Source organism: Glycine max, chromosome 9, assembly GCF_000004515.6.
Source record: "Glycine max cultivar Williams 82 chromosome 9, Glycine_max_v4.0, whole genome shotgun sequence".
Taxonomy (NCBI): Eukaryota; Viridiplantae; Streptophyta; class Magnoliopsida; order Fabales; family Fabaceae; genus Glycine; species Glycine max.
This window is the reverse complement of record NC_038245.2, coordinates 7,878,516-7,898,592: the sequence shown is the minus strand read 5'-3', so window position 1 is coordinate 7,898,592 and position 20,077 is coordinate 7,878,516. Positions and strand designations below refer to the sequence as shown.

Genomic DNA, 20,077 nt, shown 5'->3' with positions numbered 1-20,077 from the left:
TATTTTCTCTTGATTTTCAATAAATTTTAATCAACTAGAGAGAATGAGTTTGGATGAGTGTGCTAAAGAATATATTTTTAGCACTTTTGGTGAAGAGAAATGCTAGAAACATAGATTATGTTCAACAAAACATTTTAACTAGTTGAAAAATTTGTTTGATTGTTGGGTAAAGTTTTTTTTTAGTAGTTTTTAATGTTTTTTGAAATGTTACTTGAAGTAATATTTTTTAAAATGTTAACTTTTAACTTTTTATATTTTATTTTCTTTTATCCTTAATAAATTTATCAAATTTTCTGATTATATTTTTAAAATAAATTATAGTTTTATTACTTTTATGTCATTTTACACTTTTTAATAAAATAGTTGTTTAGCTTCCAACTTTTAACTATTAACTAATTTTTCAGCTTCTAGTTAGCTTTTTAGTTAGTTTTACCTAACACTTATTTTAATAAACTAGTTGTTTAGCTATCAATTTTCAACTATTAACTAGCTTTTCCAACTTTTAGTTAATTTTATCGAATATAGTTATATTACATAGCACACTGGCTTAAACATAGTCCTATCAACTTTAATTTGTTGTAATGAAATAAAATAAGTAGAGAAGTTCATCATAACTTGGGTCCCAAAAGTCCACATTAAGTGCTTGGTAACAACAACAAAAGTTAAACATTATTTCAAAAATTGATAATACTTCTATTTAAAACAAGATTTTTTTCTTATGGTATATATGTTTGGGATAGTTGCAAAAATTAAATTATTTTAATAATTGATTACATTTATAATTAATTATTGTTACAATCCATTATAATCAGAATTAATTTTTGTTTGGATAAATTTGCTAGAAAAATGGTTTTAAGATAATTAATTTTGTATAGATGCAACAAAATAATCAGCTTTTATATAATAAAAGAGTACAAAAACATCGAAAAAAACAAAAACAAAATTTATTGAAAAATAATCGTAAGCTACAAATAATCAGTTGTGTTTCCAAACATCTAAATTATTTCACAAACAATTTTTTTTATTGTATATGAAAACAATTGAAATGATAAATTATAATGTGTTCTAAAGATGTTCATAGAAGTAATATTAAAATAAAAGAAAAGTTGTTCAAGATTAGTTGTCGATGATGGTACAGGTTGTAGTAAAGTACAATATATTGTTAGGACGCGTGCATATGCATAACTATTTGTAATTATATATCCAGAGTTTGAATAAATTCATTTTATTGAATAAATAAACAAGAAAAGTGTTTTAGTATAATTTAAGCACCTATTGAGGGAGGAGATAATCTACTAATGTAACAAAAGTGAACTTTATCAAATAACCAGATTAATTAAATTTTAAGTTCTTAGACATTTTTAAAATTTGATTTTTAATCTTTGAACAAAAAATTGACTTGTTAAAGTTTTTAATCTTTTATTTTATTTCATGTTTTAGCCTCTCCTTTTTATTTATCCATTAAATGATGATGTGATGGTTATTGACATGGCCATATGTTTTAAGTATTTAACGGATTTCATTTTTTATTAAACAATTTAAAGATGGTAAGTGATTTTTGGTGGTTAAAATCACTGAAAATGCTTTCTATGCATGAAAACAAAACTCAGTTCATGCAATCCCTACACCAAATATTTATTACAAAAAATAGATCATATGAGGCACTACCGGTTGGTGAAATTCATGGAGGTGACAAGGTTTGGTATGGCGATCGTGAGTGAGAGAGAACTCGGGGTTAGGTTGGGCTTGCAATGGTTTGAGAATTTCTTCAAATCTCTTCGCCAGCTCCATCATTCCCAGATTTATCGAGGTCTGTCATTCCGAGGCAAGGGGGAGGGCAAAATTTATGTAGAAATCTTCAACAGCACAAATCCAAAAAAGTTAAACGAGTACGAAAAAAATTCCAAAAACTTCATATATAGAAATTTAAAACAAATGCAAAAAGAAGATCAAAATTTCTCATGCAAGTTGAAATTCCTTCCTAATAGAGAAACACACAAGGAAACAGTTGATTCATTCAACAAAACTAGTAGGTGTCACATTTCCCGAATATGATAACTAAATACTAATTGGTCGCGAGCTAATATGTCACTCATCAACGAAAATGAAAAAAAGAAAGAAACAAATAATTTCATGTCAATACAAAAAAGTACATAAATAAGTTGCAACATTCATGTCATCCAAGTACATAAATAAATTTCAAACATAAATAAACACCCAATGTTTTTAAAATAAATACAAGTTCACAAAAAATAACACAAAAAACTTCATAATTATTTTTAAAGAAAAAACAACACTCAGTTCAACTAAAGATTCTCTCGAATCAACCAAAAATTACTCTAATTTAATCAAAGACCTTTCTTATTCAACTTGAGTCACACTAGTTTTAATGTATTTTTAATTTTTTTAGTGAACCGGAGCGGTGTGTTTTCATCAAATATATCGATGTTGTTCTTAAAACACAAGAGAGAATAAAACTAATAGGTGTTATATTTCTACTTTATTCATGTCAATACAAACTGCAAAAAAAATTATACTTTAAAATAAAAAATAAAAATCAAATTCTGATAGTAAAAAATTATAAATATTTTATTTCTTATTTAACTCACTTTACAAAAGGATTAAAAAGAACATTTTGTGAATTCCAATGAGTAAAAGAAGCCACTTCAAATTTGGAGGATTAAAAAAATATAACTACCATGTGAGGGACTAAACACATGTTTAAACTTATAAAAAATTCTTAAAATAATTAAAAATAAAATTTAATCTAAAAATTAATTTTTTACTCTTTTTTTTCTTAACATTAAATAATTTATTAATTTTTAAAAAAGATTTATTGTATAAAAATGTATTTATTTTTTTCAGACAAAATAAAAGATTAAAAAAATGTCTTCATTTCCTCCTTTTTCATGTCTATTTCTCTCTTTTCTATTTTATTTAAAGCAAATATTGAGTTAAATTTACTTTTTAAAAGTTAGCAACACACCGCTTTGTTTGTTAAGCCTTTTGAGTATGTTCAATACACGGCTTTGTTTTAAGCTACTAGTTGATTTTTTACTATTCTATTTAAAATTCTATTATACCTTTTTATTCAATTTAAATATCCTCTTAAATTTTTTGTTTGCTTTTTGGAAAAAAAATTATATCTAATTTTAAATTTTTACACACACATAAATAATAGTCAACTCGTCAATTTGCATCACTACATCACTCTTTAAGATTTAAAATTATTTAAATCATATTAACTCTAATAATTATTTCATAGTTATACAAGTGAGAAATGTACACATCAAAATTTTTATTATGCAAATAAAAATTGAATGTTTAAGAAAAATTATAAAGAAAAAATAATTTTTTATCTTTTGTTTTAAAATAATAATATCAATAAAGTATTTAAATGTTACAAAAATGATTTTAAATAATATAATTCTAATAAATTTTATTTATTTTATTTTATCATTTTTTTAGTACAAAATTTAGAAAATCATTATCCTACTTTTTAAGATGATAGATAAGTTGTTAGAAATAAAATTAAAATATTAAAAATATTAAATATATCTTTTTATATTGTTTGACATTTATAAGTTAATTTATTATCTAGTCTTTCCAAATACTTTAAATTAAATTAGATAATTTATAAGTTTTTAATTAACTTTTAATTTTTGAGCTTCTAGTTTGTAACTTATAATTTTTCACCAATGAATTAGTTTATAAACTTTCAACTAACTTATCAATTAGTTTTATTAAATATAGTCTTGAACAAACATTTTGTTACTGACTAAAATGTATTGGAAATAAAACAATTCTATTGAACTTATGTCTTATTTAATAAGTTTTACTCTTTATTTTAATTTTTAATTAATTTTAATTGAAAGTAAAGAGTATAAGTAGTAATTCTCCTTTCTTTTATATATAGTTAAGTATTAATTTTCAATATTGCGTCGTTTGTTAAGTATATAGTTATGTTTACTTTTCCTTAAAAATCAACAATAATTAAGACAAGTGAAAAGTGTCCTATATCTTTTAATTAAGTTGTTTGTTCACGATAAGAAAAAATATATAGTTACGTTTATTTCGAGAAAATAACTATTTATTGATTATTTTTAAAGTATTGATTTAATTCCTAAAATTGATGCCGTTAATTATCATCTTGATCATTATTATGTTATTTTTACATGACTTTACATGTATTTAATTTTTATAATTATTTCGTGGAATGATTGATTATCATGTTATTGATATACATAAACACTTACAATACGTGTAATACTTGAGGCATATACAAATCTCTCAACCTCAATGTGAAACAAATTTTTTGAATTAGCAATAAAATTTATCATAATTATTTTATTGAATAATAAATGTTGCATAGTAGAGCACAAGCCTAGCATTATACACTTGATGTTCCTAATCATTCTAAATCGAGAAATTTATCAACAAGTATTTGCAGTTTTGAACTATGTCAAAAATTATTAAAAATAAGAAAACATCTAACTTTTGCTCTGATTATCAAGTGATTCGAATAAAATTGTGTTGAGTAAAAAAGTATCCGTAGTTTATCCCAAATTTTTATTCCAACTACTACAATTGAAAAATTCATTTTAACTACCAAAATTTATCTTATTCTAACTTTTTTTATAACCTCATTCGTATTTATAACTACTTTTATTGGTTTAACTATTTAAGTATTTTTCTAGACAAAAATATTTGAAACTTGTTCTCTAACACACTCTTTCAAATACATTCTGTTATTGGTTTGAAATTTATTAAAAATGTTAAAATTTTATTGATCTCACATCATATCTAATTATATTTTTTCCTGATTTTCAATAAATTTTAATCAACTAGAGAGAATGAGTTTGGATGAGTGTGCTACAGAGTGTATTTTTAGCACTTTTGGTGAAGAGAAATGCTAGAAACATAGATTATGTTCAACAAAATATTTTAACTAGTTTTTAGTTATTTTTACTAGTTGAAAAGTTTGTTTGATTGTTCGGTAAAGTTTTTTTTAGTAGTTTTTAATGTTTTTTGAAATGTTAGTTGAAGTAATATTTTTTTAAATATTAATTTTTAACTATATTTTCTTTTCTTTTATCCTTAATAAATTTATCAAATTTTATGATTATATTTTTAAAATAAATCATAATTTTATTACTTTTATGTTATTTTGCACTCTTTAATAAACTAGTTGTTTAGCTTTCAACTTTCAACTATTAACTAGTTTTTCAGTTTCTAGTTAACTTTTTAATTAGTTTTACCGAACATTTATATTTTAATAAACTATTTGTTTAGCTATCAATTTTCAACTATCAACTAACTTTTCCAACTTGTAGTTAATTTTATCGAACATAATTATAATCCATAATACACTCGCTTAAACATAATTCTATCAACTTTGTTGTAAAGAAGTAAGATAGGTAGAGAAGTTCATCATAACTTGGGTCTCAAAAGTCCACATCAAGTGTTTGGTAACAACAACAAAAGTTAAACATTATTTCAAAAATTGATAATACACCTATTTAAAACATGATTTTTTCTTAGGGTATGTTTGGGATAGTTGCAAAAATTAAATTATTTTAATAATTGATTACATGCATAATTAATTATTTACAATCCATTCCATTATAATCAGAATTAATTTTTTTTTGGATAAATTTTCTAGAAAAATGGTTTTAAGATAATTAATTTTGTATTGATGCAACAAAATAATCAGCTTTTATATAATAAAAGAGTATGAAAACAGCGGAAAAAACTAAAAAAAAAGTTATTGAAAAATAATCGTAAGCTACAAATAATTAGTTGTGTTTCCAAACATCTAAATTATTTCACAAACAATTTTTTTTATCATATGAAAACAATTGAAATGATAAATTATAATGTGTTCCAAAGATGTTCATATAAGTTAACAGAAAACTAAAGGAAATGAGACAAATAAAATTGGTATAAAATTCTTCATTCAATATATCAATGATTACATTATTTATAGTAATGGGAATAGAATGGCCTAAAAGTTAGGAGGATAAAATGGAATCAAATCATATTCTCATAAATGTAATATATATGCTCATAAATATATGGAAGGAAAAATAAGGAAAGGAAAATAATGTTCTGCTGTCAAATAATTTAAGCTAGGATTATATGTTTCCTTATTTAAGCTAGGATTATATGTTTCCTCTATTATGTAATATTTAAGCTAGGATTATATGTTTCCTCTATTAGTCCCCCACAAGATGGAGGTGCAAAAATGTTTTGTAACTGCAGCTTGGAAAGATTGGTGTTGAAGGATTGAGGAGGGAGAGCCTTTGTGAATATATCTGCAAGTTGATTTGAAGAAGGGACTGGGAGCAGTAACATGAGTCCAGCTTGAGACTTTTCACGGACTAGATGACAATCAATGTCTAAGTGTTTGGTGCGTTCATGAAAGACTGGATTGACAGCAATGTGAAAAGCACTATGATTATCACAGTAAAGTACGAGAGTCTTGGAAAGGGGAATTCGTAGATCTCTTAGAAGGTAAGAAAGTCATTGTAATTCACAAGTTGCAGAAGCAAGTGCTCGATATTCAGCCTCAGAAGAGGAACGTGATACTGTAGTTTGCTTCTTGGTTTTCCATGAAACAAGCGAATTGCCTATAAAGAAGCAATAACCAGTAATAGAGCGCCTAGAGTCAATACATGTTGCCCAATCAGCATCACTAAATCCAAGTAGATGAGGAGAGCAAGTCCTTGGAAAAAATAAGCCTTTGCCTGGACACCCTTTGAGATATTGAAGAACGCGAATAGCTGTAGCATGATGGGCTTTTGTTGGTTTGGACATAAATTGACTTAGTTGTTGTGTAGCAAAGGCAATATCAGGGCGTGCGCTTGTCAAATAGACTAGTATTCCAACTAGGCGTCTATAAGATAGGGGATCATCAAGAAAACCAGATGAATCATTATGGAGTCGAAGAGAACTATCCATAGGAGTGGAGGATGGCTTACACCCAAGCATACATGAATCTTTCAGTAAATCCAAACAATACTTACGTTGGCATAATGAAATTCCTTTATCATAATGTGCAACTTCAATCCCCAAAAAATATTTCAGTTTCCCCAAATCCTTAATGTGAAAATTAATGTGAAGAATATGCTTAATGCGTTCAATCTCAGCAAGGGAATTACCGGTTAGCACAATGTCATCAACATATACAATTAAAGCAGTAAATTCAGAATTATGAGGCATGATGAATAGGCTATGATCAGCATGGGCATGTGAATAACCACAAATCAGCAATAGATTAGATAATTTTTCATACCATTGTCTGCTGGATTGCTTTAATCCATAAAGTGATTTCTTCAATTTGCAACTCTGACTTGATGTGTAACCAAGCAAGCTAGGAGGGGTCTCCATGTAAACGTCCTCCCTGAGGTCCCAGTGTAAGAAAGTGTTGCTAACATCTAATTGATGGAGGTGCCATCGATTAATAGATGCTAGAGCAAGAACAACTCTAACAGTGGCCATCTTAACAACAGGGGAGAAGGTTTCAAAGTAATCTATGCCCTCAATTTGAGAGTATCCTTTTGCAACAAGACGAGCCTTGTGACGCTCAATACTGCCATTCAGTAGTCGTTTGATTTTATATACCCACTTGCATCCAATTGGTCGTACATGAGAAAGGGTTTGAACAATGTCCCAGGTTTGATTTAACTATAGAGCCTTGATCTCACATTTCATGGCATCACGCTAACATTGATGTTTCACAGCTTCATGAAAATTGGTGGGGTTCGTGGCATGGTTGATGAGGATTTAGCATACTTGAGGGAAGGAATTTGAAACTGATAATCAGAAAGGTAAGAAGGAGGATGAGTGTCGCGGTTGGAGGGACGTGGTAAAGCATGGTTAGATGATGTTCTTGGATGTGTGATCAATGATGTTGGGATTTGGTGTGTCGATTGTAGGAGGAGTTGAAGGATTTGGGAAAGGTGATGGTGAGCCATTGGGTTGAGGAATTGTTGGTTCAGGTTTGTTGTGATAGGTGTGGATGGGGTAAATTGGGTGGTGTGGTAGTGTATATGAAATTGGGTCTATATGTAGTGCATGTGAAATTGGGTCTATATGTGAATGTGGTTGGGCTTCGCTAGTAGAGAGGTTTTGGTTTGTGTGGAAGGGAAAGAAGATTCATGGAAAACAATATTTCTGGAAATGAATATTTCTCTTGTGTTAATGTCTAAAACAACATATCCCTTGGTACCATTTTGAAAACCTAAGAATGCCCTTTTCTTGAACGAGTTGAAACTTGTGAGTTTGATTATGAGTTGATGCATAGCATAAGAAACCAAAAACTTTGATCATAGAAAAATATGGGTGAGTTTTGTATAAAAGCTCAAATGGTGTTTTATAAGAAATAACAGGAGAGGGAACGCGATTTATGAGGAAAACGCATGTTTTATAGCATAGGACCAAAAATTTGTTGGAATTTAGATTGAAACATAAGGGCCTAGCTATATTAGGATATGTTAATGTTTGCGTTCCACTCTTCCATTTTGTTGAGGGGTATACACACAACTAGTTTGGTGAATTATACCCTTTGAAGAAAAAAAACTTTAAGAAAAAATTCAGGACCATTATCGGATCGAATGCATTTAATTTTTGTTTCAAATTGATTTTCAACCAAATTAATAAAATTTTGAACATGTGTTTTCACTTCACTTTTTGATTTTAATAAAACCACCCAAGTATATTACTAAAATCATCAAGTATAGTTAAAAATATCTATGTCCATGAATTGATGATTTAAAAATGGTCCCCAAATATCCATATGAATCAACTCAAAAATTTTAGAGCTTCTACTCAAATAAGAGAATAGGGAATCGTTTTTGTTTAGCTAAATGACAAATGTCACAAATTTCATTAGAATCTTTTGAAATAAAAGGGAATTGTTGATTTAAGACATTAAAACGATTACCAAATAAATGACCTAATCAAAATGCCAAAGCTTGGAGGTATTGGTGTTGGTGGCGTGATATTATTGGTAGATGGGCTTTTATCCTTTCCAACTATCAAGTGAAAAAGGCCTTCCTTCAAGTCAGCCAAACCAATTGTCTTCAACGTGCTCATGTCTGTATTTCACAAGAAATTTTAGAAAGATCACTAGAAAAAATAATAGGACATGGAAAAGTATATAATAACTTGGATAGACAAAAGATTGAAGCTAAAATCAGGACAAAAAACATTATGGATGATAAAATCTGGAGTGAATTTATGCTACCGAATGTGGCTGGACAGTGGATCCATTAGGTAATGAATCTTTACTGGTGCAATGGTAGAATATGTATAAAAACAATCTAAGGAACAAGTTATATGGTCTGTGGCTCCAGAATCAATTATCCATGGTGTCGTGTGTGAACTAAGAGTGTTAGGTGTGTGTGTGTAGTGGGAATAGAAAAAACAAAATGACTACCAAAATCAGAATTGTGAATTTGATTTGGGTTAGAATGAATGAGGTTGGCTTGTGTAAGAGTAGTCTCTGAGCTTGCACCACCAGGTCCAGAGGATTTGCTGAGAAGATTCATCAATTGTTGGTATTGGACCATTGTGATGTGAGACAAGGAAGGTGGTGGTGGTGGTGGAGTAAGATTGTCCTCACTAGATGAGCCGGAAGTAGCCATAGGAAGATGGCGATTGGAAACTTAAAAGGCTCTTGATACCATAACACAAAACTAAAGGAAATGAGACAAATAAAATTGGTATAAAATTCTTCATTCAATATATCAATGATTACATTATTTATAGTAATGAGAGTAGAATGACCTAAAACCTAGGAGGATAAAATAGAATCAAATCATATTCTCATAAATGTAATATATATGCTCATAAATATATGGAAGGAAAAATAAGGAAAGGAAAATAATGTTCTGTTGTCAAATAATTTAAGCTAGGATTATATGTTTCCTTATTTAAGTTAGGATTATATGTTTCCTCTATTATGTAGTATTTAAGCTAGGATTATATGTTTCCTCTATTATAAGTAATATTAAAATAAAATAAAAGTTGTTCAAGATTAGTTGTCGATGATAGTACAGGTTGTAGTAAAGTGCAATACATTGTTAGGACGCGTGTATATGCATAACTATTTGTAATTATATATCCAGAGTTTGAATAAATTCATTTTATTGAATAAATAAACAAGAAAAGTGTTTTAGTATAATTTAAGCATCTATTGAGAGAGGAGATAATCTGATAATGTAACAAAAGTGAACTTTATCAAATAACCAGATTAATTAAATTTTAAGTTCTTAGATATTTTTAAAATTTGATTTTTATTCTTTGAACAAAAAATTGACTTGTTAAAGTTTTTAATCTTTTATTTTATTCCATATTTTAGTCTCTCCTTTTTATTTATCCCTTAAATGATGATGTGATGATTATTGACATGGCCACATGTTTTAAGTATTTAACGGATTTCATTTTTCATTAAACGATTTAAAGTTGGTAAGTGATTTTTGGTGGTTAAAATCACTGAAAATGCTTCCTATGCATGAAAACAAAACTCAGTTCATGCAATCCCTACACCAAATATTTATTACAAAAAATAGATCATACGAGGCAGTGCGGGTTGGTGAAATTCATGGAGGTGACAAGGTTTGGTATGGCGATCGTGAGTGAGAGAGAACTCGGGGTTAGGGTTGGGCTTGCAATGGTTTGAGAATTTCTTCAAATCTCTTCGCCAGCTCCATCATTCCCAAATCTATCGAGGTCTGTCATTCCCAGGCAGAGGGGAGGGCAAAATTTATATAGAAGTCTTCAACAACACAAATCGAAAAAAGTTAAATGAGTACGAAAAAATTCCAAAAACTTCATATATAGAAATTTAAAACAAATACAAAAAGAAGATCAAAATTTCTCATGCAAGTTGAAATTCCTTCCTAATAGAGGAACGCACAAGAAAACAGTTGATTCATTCAACAAAACTAGTAGGTGTCATATTTCCCGAATGTCGTAACTGAATACTAATTGGTCGCGAGCTAATATGTCATTCATCAATGAAAATGACAAAAAGAAAGAAACAAATAATTTCTTGTCAATACAAAAAAGTGCATAAATAAGTTGTAACATTCATGTCAATCCAAGTACATAAATAAATTTCAAACACAAATAAACACCCAATGTTTTTAAAATAAATATAAGTTCACAAAAAATAACATAAAAAACTTCATAATTATTTTTAAAGAAAAAAACAACACTCAGTTTAACTAAAGATTCTCTCGATTCAACCAAAAATCACTTTGATTCAATCGAAGACCTTTTCGATTCAGCTTGAGTCACACCAATTTTAATGTATTTTCAATTCTTTCAATGAACAGAGCAGTGTGTTTCGATCAAATATACTGATCCTGTTCTTAAAACACGAGAGAATAAAACTACTAGGTATCATATTTCTCAAATGTCGTGACTGAATACTAATTGGTCGCGAGCTAATATGTCATTCATCAACGAAAATGACAAAAAAAAAAAGAAACATAATTTCTTGTCAATACAAAAAAGGACATAAATAAGTTGCAACATTCATGTCAATTCAAGTACATAAATAAATTTCAAACACAAATAAACATCCAATATTTTTAAAATAAATATAAGTTCACAAAAAATAACATAAAAAATTTAATAATTATTTTTAAAGAAAAAAACAACACTCAGTTTAATTAAAGATTCTCTCGATTCAACCAAAAATACTCTGATTCAATCAAAGACTTTTCCGATTTAACTTGAATCACACCAATTTTAATGTATTTTTAATTCTTTCTTTAAACGAAGTGGTGTGTTTCGATCAAATATACCGATCCTCTTCTTAAAACACAAGAGAGAATAAAACAATTTGAAGGTCTTGGCAAAGGTATGTTGTGTGTTGCGTTTGAGTACAGTGGAGTGAAATATTAGTTGAAGGAAGGAGAGAAACAAAATAGCTCTTAAAAACATTAGGCAAGTCATTTCCTACAGTTAAAAACAGTTGGAAAATGAACAGTAAAAATTCATAATAAAATAATATAATAATAAAATTAATGTCACATTATCATTTAATGATTTTAATTTTTATCATTAAATGATAACATGGCATTAATTTTATTATTATATTATTTTATTATGAATTTTTACGGTTTATTATGATTTAATTAACATATAATAATTCTTTGCTCTAACATATTTCAAGTCTAAGTCTCTTGGGAATGCAGTAACAATAAATTAAAACTAGTTTAAAAAACTTTGTTATTTGTAATTGTCCTATTATTTTTTTATCTATGAAAATTAAAAATTTATAATAATTCACATATTTTATTCAATCAATTGAAATAGATTTCTTTATTTTACTGGTACTAATTAACTGAAGTTGAAATAATTGGATGCCAAAGTGTGATATTTAGATAGCGCGGCCTAGAAAAAACAGATGAAAACATCTTCTGAAAGTGAAAAGGAAAAATGCAAAAGAATAAGCCTTTTAGGTAGTTCAATTTATCCAGTACTGCATCAATAGTATATACATGAATTTGTATTGTAATGATCACCCGGATTCCTTTGGGTGGCAATTACAATGATCTGTCCAAATTAAAATGTCTTGTGTATGTTAGGCTTAAATAAGAAATTATTGAATTGCTCTGTTCAAGGTAAATTGCACTGTCTCTCCCCACTAAAGGAAAGATACTGGCATAATTATATGCATTTGTACTGGTTAGATTTTATTTATTTATTTTATATAATGCATTGTCTCCATGCTAAAAGTTATTTTTTATTATTTTATATACTCAAGCTAAAATTAGTTACCCATCTTATTTTTTTTATATTGCTTTTTAAGTTTAAAAAAGTTTCATGTTCATCCTTTAAAGTGTTTATATTAGATTAAATCGATTGTTTTGATAATTTTTTAAACCAACTATATGTTAATTTTAGCTGACATGATAAATATTGATTTTAATAAGGCATCTGTCACGGTTAAGTACGTCCCATCAAATTGACCAATTTAATGTGATAAAGTAACAAAAATATCAATTTAATTTTTTAAACTTATAAAGTTAAACTAAAATTAAAAAAAAAACAAAACAAAACAAGGGATACAAATACAGTACTGTAGCCTAAAATTAAACACGTATCGTCATAATAAGCTGAATTAATGCCAATCAAGTTTTTGCAAGACCACTGCATCGATTGTATCACCTGTGAAAGCAAAGTATGCTATATATATAACCTTAGCACAATTGAAAAGATGGATTAATTGAAGAGTCTTCACAAGATGACAAAGCAAAATTTTCCTTTGGGTTGCTCTGTTGTTTGCATAAGCATAATCTTAATCCAGTTCATTGCTTCAATGAATTTCAGCACATCCCAGAGCTTCAAAAACGAAACTAGTAGTATCAGTACAACTACCACCACTACTAAGGCCTTTTTCATATTTGGCGACTCTACTGTAGACTCTGGCAACAACAACTACCTAAATACTATCCCTGAGAACAAGGCAGATTACAAACCATATGGACAAAACGGCTTTTTTCAAGAACCCACGGGAAGATTCTCAGATGGTCGTGTCATTGTAGATTTTATAGGTATGCGTTAACATATATGTCCTATTTTCTTTTTCGGATGTTAAATTTATTTTAAAATGCACAATTCTATCATTTACGGAGGATGTTGATTAACTGGTGTGAGCTGTTCTGGCTTCACCAGTGATATTTAGTTTAAGTATACAGTTGTATTAAATACTCGAAAAGAGAAAATTTTATCATACATAGTAATTCTACCGATAAGAATAAAATTATTCCCAGTAAATGATACTGGGGTCTACACACACCACTATCATTTTCAATGTTAATAATTCAATGCCATCATAAGACACGTTTTGGTGATTTCATTGAATTTTCTTGTTTTTGAAGCCAAATATTACAGTTTGTCATTGGTGAGTGCTAAATTAACTTTGATTACACATGCTGATACATCTGAATATTTTTTTTGTGTATTTTCTTCTTTTTTTGATACAGCTGAATATGCTAAGCTGCCACTACTTCCTCCATTTTTACAACCAAATGCTGATTACAGTAACGGTGCCAACTTTGCTTCTGGTGGGGCCGGTGTTCTTGCTGAAACCCATCAGGGACTGGTAAAATCACTTAATACATTGAATAAGCATGTGATATTTGAAAGATTGCTACTAGTATCTTAGAAGTTAACATCATTCATTGTTACATTGACATGTAACTTATGAGACAGACTTATGTAGAACTCTATAATAAGTTGCTATTTATATATAGGTGATTGACCTTCAAACACAATTAAGTCACTTTGAAGAAGTGACGAAATTATTATCAGAAAATCTAGGAGAGAAGAAGGCAAAGGAATTGATCTCAGAAGCAATTTATTTCATTAGCATAGGAAGCAACGATTACATGGGTGGATATCTTGGTAACCCAAAAATGCAAGAAAGCTACAATCCTGAACAATATGTTGGAATGGTCATTGGAAACTTGACACATGCAGTCCAAGTAAGCCTAATTAGCTGCAATATTTAATCAACTAAGTAAAACCCAAATTAGCTTTCTTAATAATAATAAGTAACAATTTTTTATCTCATTATGAGTGTACAGAGCCTATATGAGAAAGGGGCTAGAAGGTTTGGGTTCTTAAGTTTGTCTCCTTTGGGTTGCTTGCCAGCTCTTAGAGCTCTAAACCAAGAAGCCAACAAAGGTGGTTGTTTTGAAGCAGCTTCTGCTCTTGCTCTAGCACATAATAATGCTTTGAGTAATGTTCTCCCAAGCCTCGAGCATGTCCTTGAAGGATTCAAGTACTCTAACTCTAATTTCTATGATTGGCTTCGAGATAGAATAGACAACCCTGCAAATTATGGTATGTATTGCAATATGCGACCAATTAATTAAGAGAAGTGTCATGAATACACTTTTAGTACACATCTTTAAACATATTATTTTTATTTGGTTAAAATTTATTAAAAATTACAAAATCAAACTAAAAAATTATTAAATATGAGGTGAGACATTCACAATTTTATCAATTTCAATAAATTTTAACTAATACTACATCTTTTTCATATCTTTTAATGTTTAACTTTTTATTTTTTTATCAAAACATTTGATGTTTTAGAATTTCAAAGTCTAATTAATATATTTTTCTTAAATATACTCTTATTTAATTCATATTACTAATGGTACAAGTATAAAAAATCAAGATATTAAATAAGGTCATTTTACTTCAAATATAATAATTTTTAATTCCATTAAATATTTTTTAATCTATATGTAGTCATCTTAAAGATCAAAATATATAAAAAGAAGATAGTAAAAGAGTCATCTTAAAGATCAAAATATATAAAAAGAAGATAGTAAAAGAGTCATCTTAAAGATCAAAATATATAAAAAGAAGATAGTAAAAGAGTGTGTTCAAAAGAGTCTATATGGAAAAAAAAAACTGTGTTCCACATTTCTCATTATTAATCATTCTAAGTGTCACTAATAGCAATCACAATTCTTAACTACTCAAATTTTGTTTTTATGGAAGGCTTTAAGGATGGAGTTAATGCTTGCTGTGGAAGTGGACCTTATGGGGGTGTCTTCAGTTGTGGAGGAACAAAGAAAGTCATAGAGTACTTCAGCTTATGCGACAATGTTGGTGAGTATGTATGGTGGGATTCTTTTCACCCAACAGAGAAGATCCATGAACAATTGTCTAAGGCATTATGGAATGGACCACCTTCCTCGGTAGGGCCATACAATTTAGAAAACTTCTTCAACAAAGAGATCAAGCTCACTATTGCTGATGTAGTTGATGCTCCACAAATTCAGAATGGAGAATTTCACTACTGAGTTTATTTATAAAAAAAATTAAATTAACATTTGAAATTTTGGATATTTGTATGATATATACAAGTTCAAAATATGGAGATAGTGTGTGACATAGTAGTGTTCTATGGTAAAAATGAGGATTTCAAATGGATCTTAGAATCAATGAATTTTATACTCTTTTGTTGCTAATCTTTTCACTATATATTTATTCATAATTGTTGGGGATAAATGTTTGTGTCCAAAATCTAATTCATTATATTATCAATTTTAGTAAATAATTATTTTTTATTTTATTATCATATTTATTGTTAATTTGACAAATCCTTAATTAAAATTAGAGACTTGTTATTATAATAGAGATTATGATAATGAGAAATAAATCTTTTATAATTTTAATCTAAATTATTTTTTATAGATCAATATATATGTAATGATCTTTATTAGATAAAGATTCTCATTTATTAAATTACATATATAAATGATACATATGTGAATGTCATCATTGGCTCAATTGAAAATTCCTAAGAGTTAATATTACATTGATATGTCAATAGAAAATTCTCAAAAAGAAATATAATAATTTTATTTGATATGAGATTATCATAGTAATTAACAAGTTATTTCTTATATTTTAATTTCATATATCAAATGATTTGTATCATTAAAATCGGTTTGTGAAAAATCGATTTTTCACCATACACAGTAATTTGTATCATTTATGCAAATAATTTTTGAATTGTATTATTTAGATAAGTTTTTAATTTTGGTATTATTGGAGTGAAAAATCCCACTATATAATTTATACTAAATTATAAATAATAGTAATAATATTATACGTTTATACTATAATAATATATATTATACTATAATTTTATTAAGATTTGAAGTATGAATTCATCAATGTTAATTAATTATTTTTTAATTTTTTAAAAATATATATCGAGTTAAATTGAACAAATTATTAATTTAGTAATTCGATTATTGATCCCTTAATCTGTTATTTTGACTGAATTGATGATCTTATGGGTTTTCAGAACATTGGGTGAAAAAAGGATAAGACGATGAAAAAGAAAAGTTTCTTTAATCCTTTGACAATTACAATGATCTGTCAATATTAACGTGTCTGATGTATATTTAAATAAGAGATTATATATTGAAGAATTGTCGTATTCAAAAGCAAATTGCATTGTGTCATACTCATATCCATCTACCATTTCATTTTATTAATATTTTTATTTTCATTCATATATTTTTATTTTTTTAAATTAAACTGATGTGGTTACAATATAGAAGTGTTTCTTTTTCTTTCTAAAATTTTTAAAAAATATTCAATAACCTTATTTGGCGTGTGTTTAGACAAACATTTAAAAAAAGATTACAAATAAAGGTTAAATTAATTTTAAAGTGAAACGATTTATGAATTTTCAGAACATTAGTTGAAAAAAGGATAGGATGATGAAAAAGAAAAGTACAAAAAGAATAAATATTTGCATTGTAATAATGAGCCCAAAGTTCTTTAATCCTTTGACAGTTACAATGATCTCTCAATATTAACTGGTGTGTACTTAAATAAGAGATTATATATTGAAGAATTGTCATATTCAAAAGCAAATTGCATTATGTCATACTCATATCCTCTACCATTTCATTTTATTAATATTTTATTTTCATTCATATATTTTTATTTTTTAAATTAAACTGATGTGGTTACAATATAGAAGTGTTTCTTTTTCTTTTAAAAAATTATCGAATAACCTTATTTAGCCTGTGTTTAGACAAACATTTAAAAAAAAGATTACAAATAAAGGTTAAATTAATTTTAAAGTGACACAATTTATGTTTGAATGTTTTTATTTTTTTAGATAAATGAATCCTTTTATTCCAAAAATACATTAATAAATTTAATATAATTTTTTTGTCTGAAATTTAATAAGTTTTTTTGTAAATACTAAAAACTTACTTTTTTATGGTTGAAATTTATTACAAAACACATGGTTTAGTGAAATCTACATCTTATTTAATGAAAATCTTTTCTAAATGTATAGTTTTAAATAAATTTTAAAGAATTGAAGAGCTTATGTTAAAAGGAGTGTTTATAACTCTCTAAAATTTTAAACTCAAATCTATTTTGAATTAGTTTAAATATAATTTTGATTTTTTTATATTTTTTTAAAATCTATAATTGGGTTTTTTTTTATTTTAGAAAATTTATAAGTTTGATCTAATTCTCAATTTTGCAAACATTTATTTTTTATATTTTAATTAATTTTAATCATACCTTGAATGAATATGTTAAGTTTAATATTCAATTAAATCAAAATAAAAAAATAAAACAGGCAAAAATAAAAATTAAAACAAGATTGTGAATTCGCTAAAATATTTAAAGACTTATGAAAGGATTAAAATTATAAATTAAGTAAAACAAAAAAATTAAAATTGTAATTAAGTTATTTGAAAATTTAGAATCAATTTTTCAATGTGCCGTCAATCATACAAACATTTATCCATGTTATTTTGAATGAAATTGGATTCCATCGTCGATAAAACTGATAAATTACTCACGTTTTGCGGGCAAAAAGGTGGAAAAAAGAAAAGAAGGAAACTTGCAGGAAAGAAAGGATCCATTTCAAAACCTCACTGAATTTTCAACACAACGGGTGATGAATGGACTGATAATTAAGATAGCCTTATCCATGAATTTCCAATAGGAAGCTGCCACGTCAGATACAGGCAAATATGCTGAAAATTTCCACCACCATTTCTCTCAAAACACACGTTAACATATCCAACATTCCAACCCATTTCATCACTCTTCACAGAAACATCGAGCAGCAGAAGAAAGAAACTACAGAAAAAAGAAAAAAGACATGGCTTCCACTTCTGCAGTTTCATTGGCTATGCCAGTAACTTATGCCAGCCAGAAGAGGGTACTGGTGCCTAGCTCTGATGCATTATTCCTCAAGCCACTGCCTCTACGTTCTTATTCTTCCAAGGCAATGGCAGCATCAAAAGTACCCAATGGAAGGTTTCAGGTGAGGGCTTCCATGAAGGAGAAAGTTGTGACAGGCCTCACAGCAGCTGCATTCACAGCCTCAATGATGGCTCCTGATGTGGCCGAGGCCGCCGTTTCGCCTTCTCTCAAGAACTTCTTGCTCAGCATCGCCGCCGGTGGTGTTGTTGTTGCTGCCATTATCGGTGCGGTGGTCGGGGTTTCCAATTTCGATCCCGTCAAGCGAAGCTGATCGATATATCAAGTTCTCAGGCACTACTGTGTTTTTTCTTTTTTTTTTTTTGTTACCTCTTGTCATAATATTTGTAATGTTCTTCAGAAATGAAGTGAACCCTCTCTCTTGTGTGTACTAATATGCTACTCTTATGCTACACTTGGAGCAGAAGCTTTTCAGTTCTTAAATATGTAATTTTCGTTTCGACACATCATAGAAATAGTTAAATTACGTGTTTATGCTGCTGCATGGGAACACAATTATGTAGCAGACCAATGATAGATTACATTTTGAAATAATCCAATTCTAGGGAACGTTCTACAATATTAAATATAAATATAGCTGACAGAAGACTAGAATTGGGGGTTGGGTCTAGCGAAAAATAGTCTCCCACAGCCTCATGAACCAAGGTTCGTTCGAATTCCGGCCGGGAGATGTGTCAATATTTAAGAATTTTAAATATTTTAATTGAAATTCTTTTATTTTTAAAATTTTATATTTGGATAAAAAAAGTTAAAATTATGAGGGTGAAAAAAAAATGAATGAAAAAAAAAGAAAAGATATGATTGGTGTGTTAGTTATACGTGTTCCTCTATGCTCAGACCCGATCGATGTTCCACAATCTCATACGGTATTTCTTGAAAAAAACTGTAAGAAGAGAACTTCAATTTCTCACATTTTAGAAAGAAATTGAAATTCTAGATTTTTAGTTGTTTAAAATTCTGTTTTAAAATTCAAAAAATTTTAAATTATTCAAAAAAAAAACATCCAAACAATGAATTCTAGATTACAGAAATTTAAATTCTTTGATAAATTACTTTCCTCAGTTAAAATTCTCTATCCAAACATACTGTTAGTGTAATTGTCTTGCCTTCAAAGAAGGAAACATGTGGGAAACAAAAAAAAAAGGAAAAAAAATCTAGCATTCACCATCTCTTGCAATGTAAGTTCAACACTCCTGCCAGAACTGTCCTTCAAACTCAAAATTCTTCTATGGGTTTCCATTCCATTCTTCTAGAGAGGAGAATGTAATTT

General features: G+C 28.1%; 2 protein-coding genes across 2 annotated transcripts; both read left to right on the top strand.

Annotated features, from left to right (window-relative positions):
- Window positions 1-13,189: 13,189 nt before the first annotated feature.
- On the top strand, window positions 13,190-15,919 carry LOC100788045 (GDSL esterase/lipase 5). The gene is made up of 5 exons (XM_003534922.4): window positions 13,190-13,571; window positions 14,004-14,122; window positions 14,274-14,504; window positions 14,607-14,865; window positions 15,535-15,919. The coding sequence occupies exons 1-5, from the start codon at window positions 13,262-13,264 to the stop codon at window positions 15,837-15,839; spliced, it is 1,224 nt and encodes a 407-aa protein (XP_003534970.2). The 5' UTR covers window positions 13,190-13,261; the 3' UTR covers window positions 15,840-15,919.
- Window positions 15,920-18,613: 2,694 nt separating this feature from the next.
- LOC100305808 (photosystem II subunit X-like protein) lies at window positions 18,614-19,516 on the top strand. The gene has a single exon (NM_001250045.2). It carries the CDS (start codon window positions 18,686-18,688, stop codon window positions 19,058-19,060), a length of 375 nt encoding a protein of 124 aa, NP_001236974.1. The 5' UTR covers window positions 18,614-18,685; the 3' UTR covers window positions 19,061-19,516.
- Window positions 19,517-20,077: the final 561 nt, after the last annotated feature.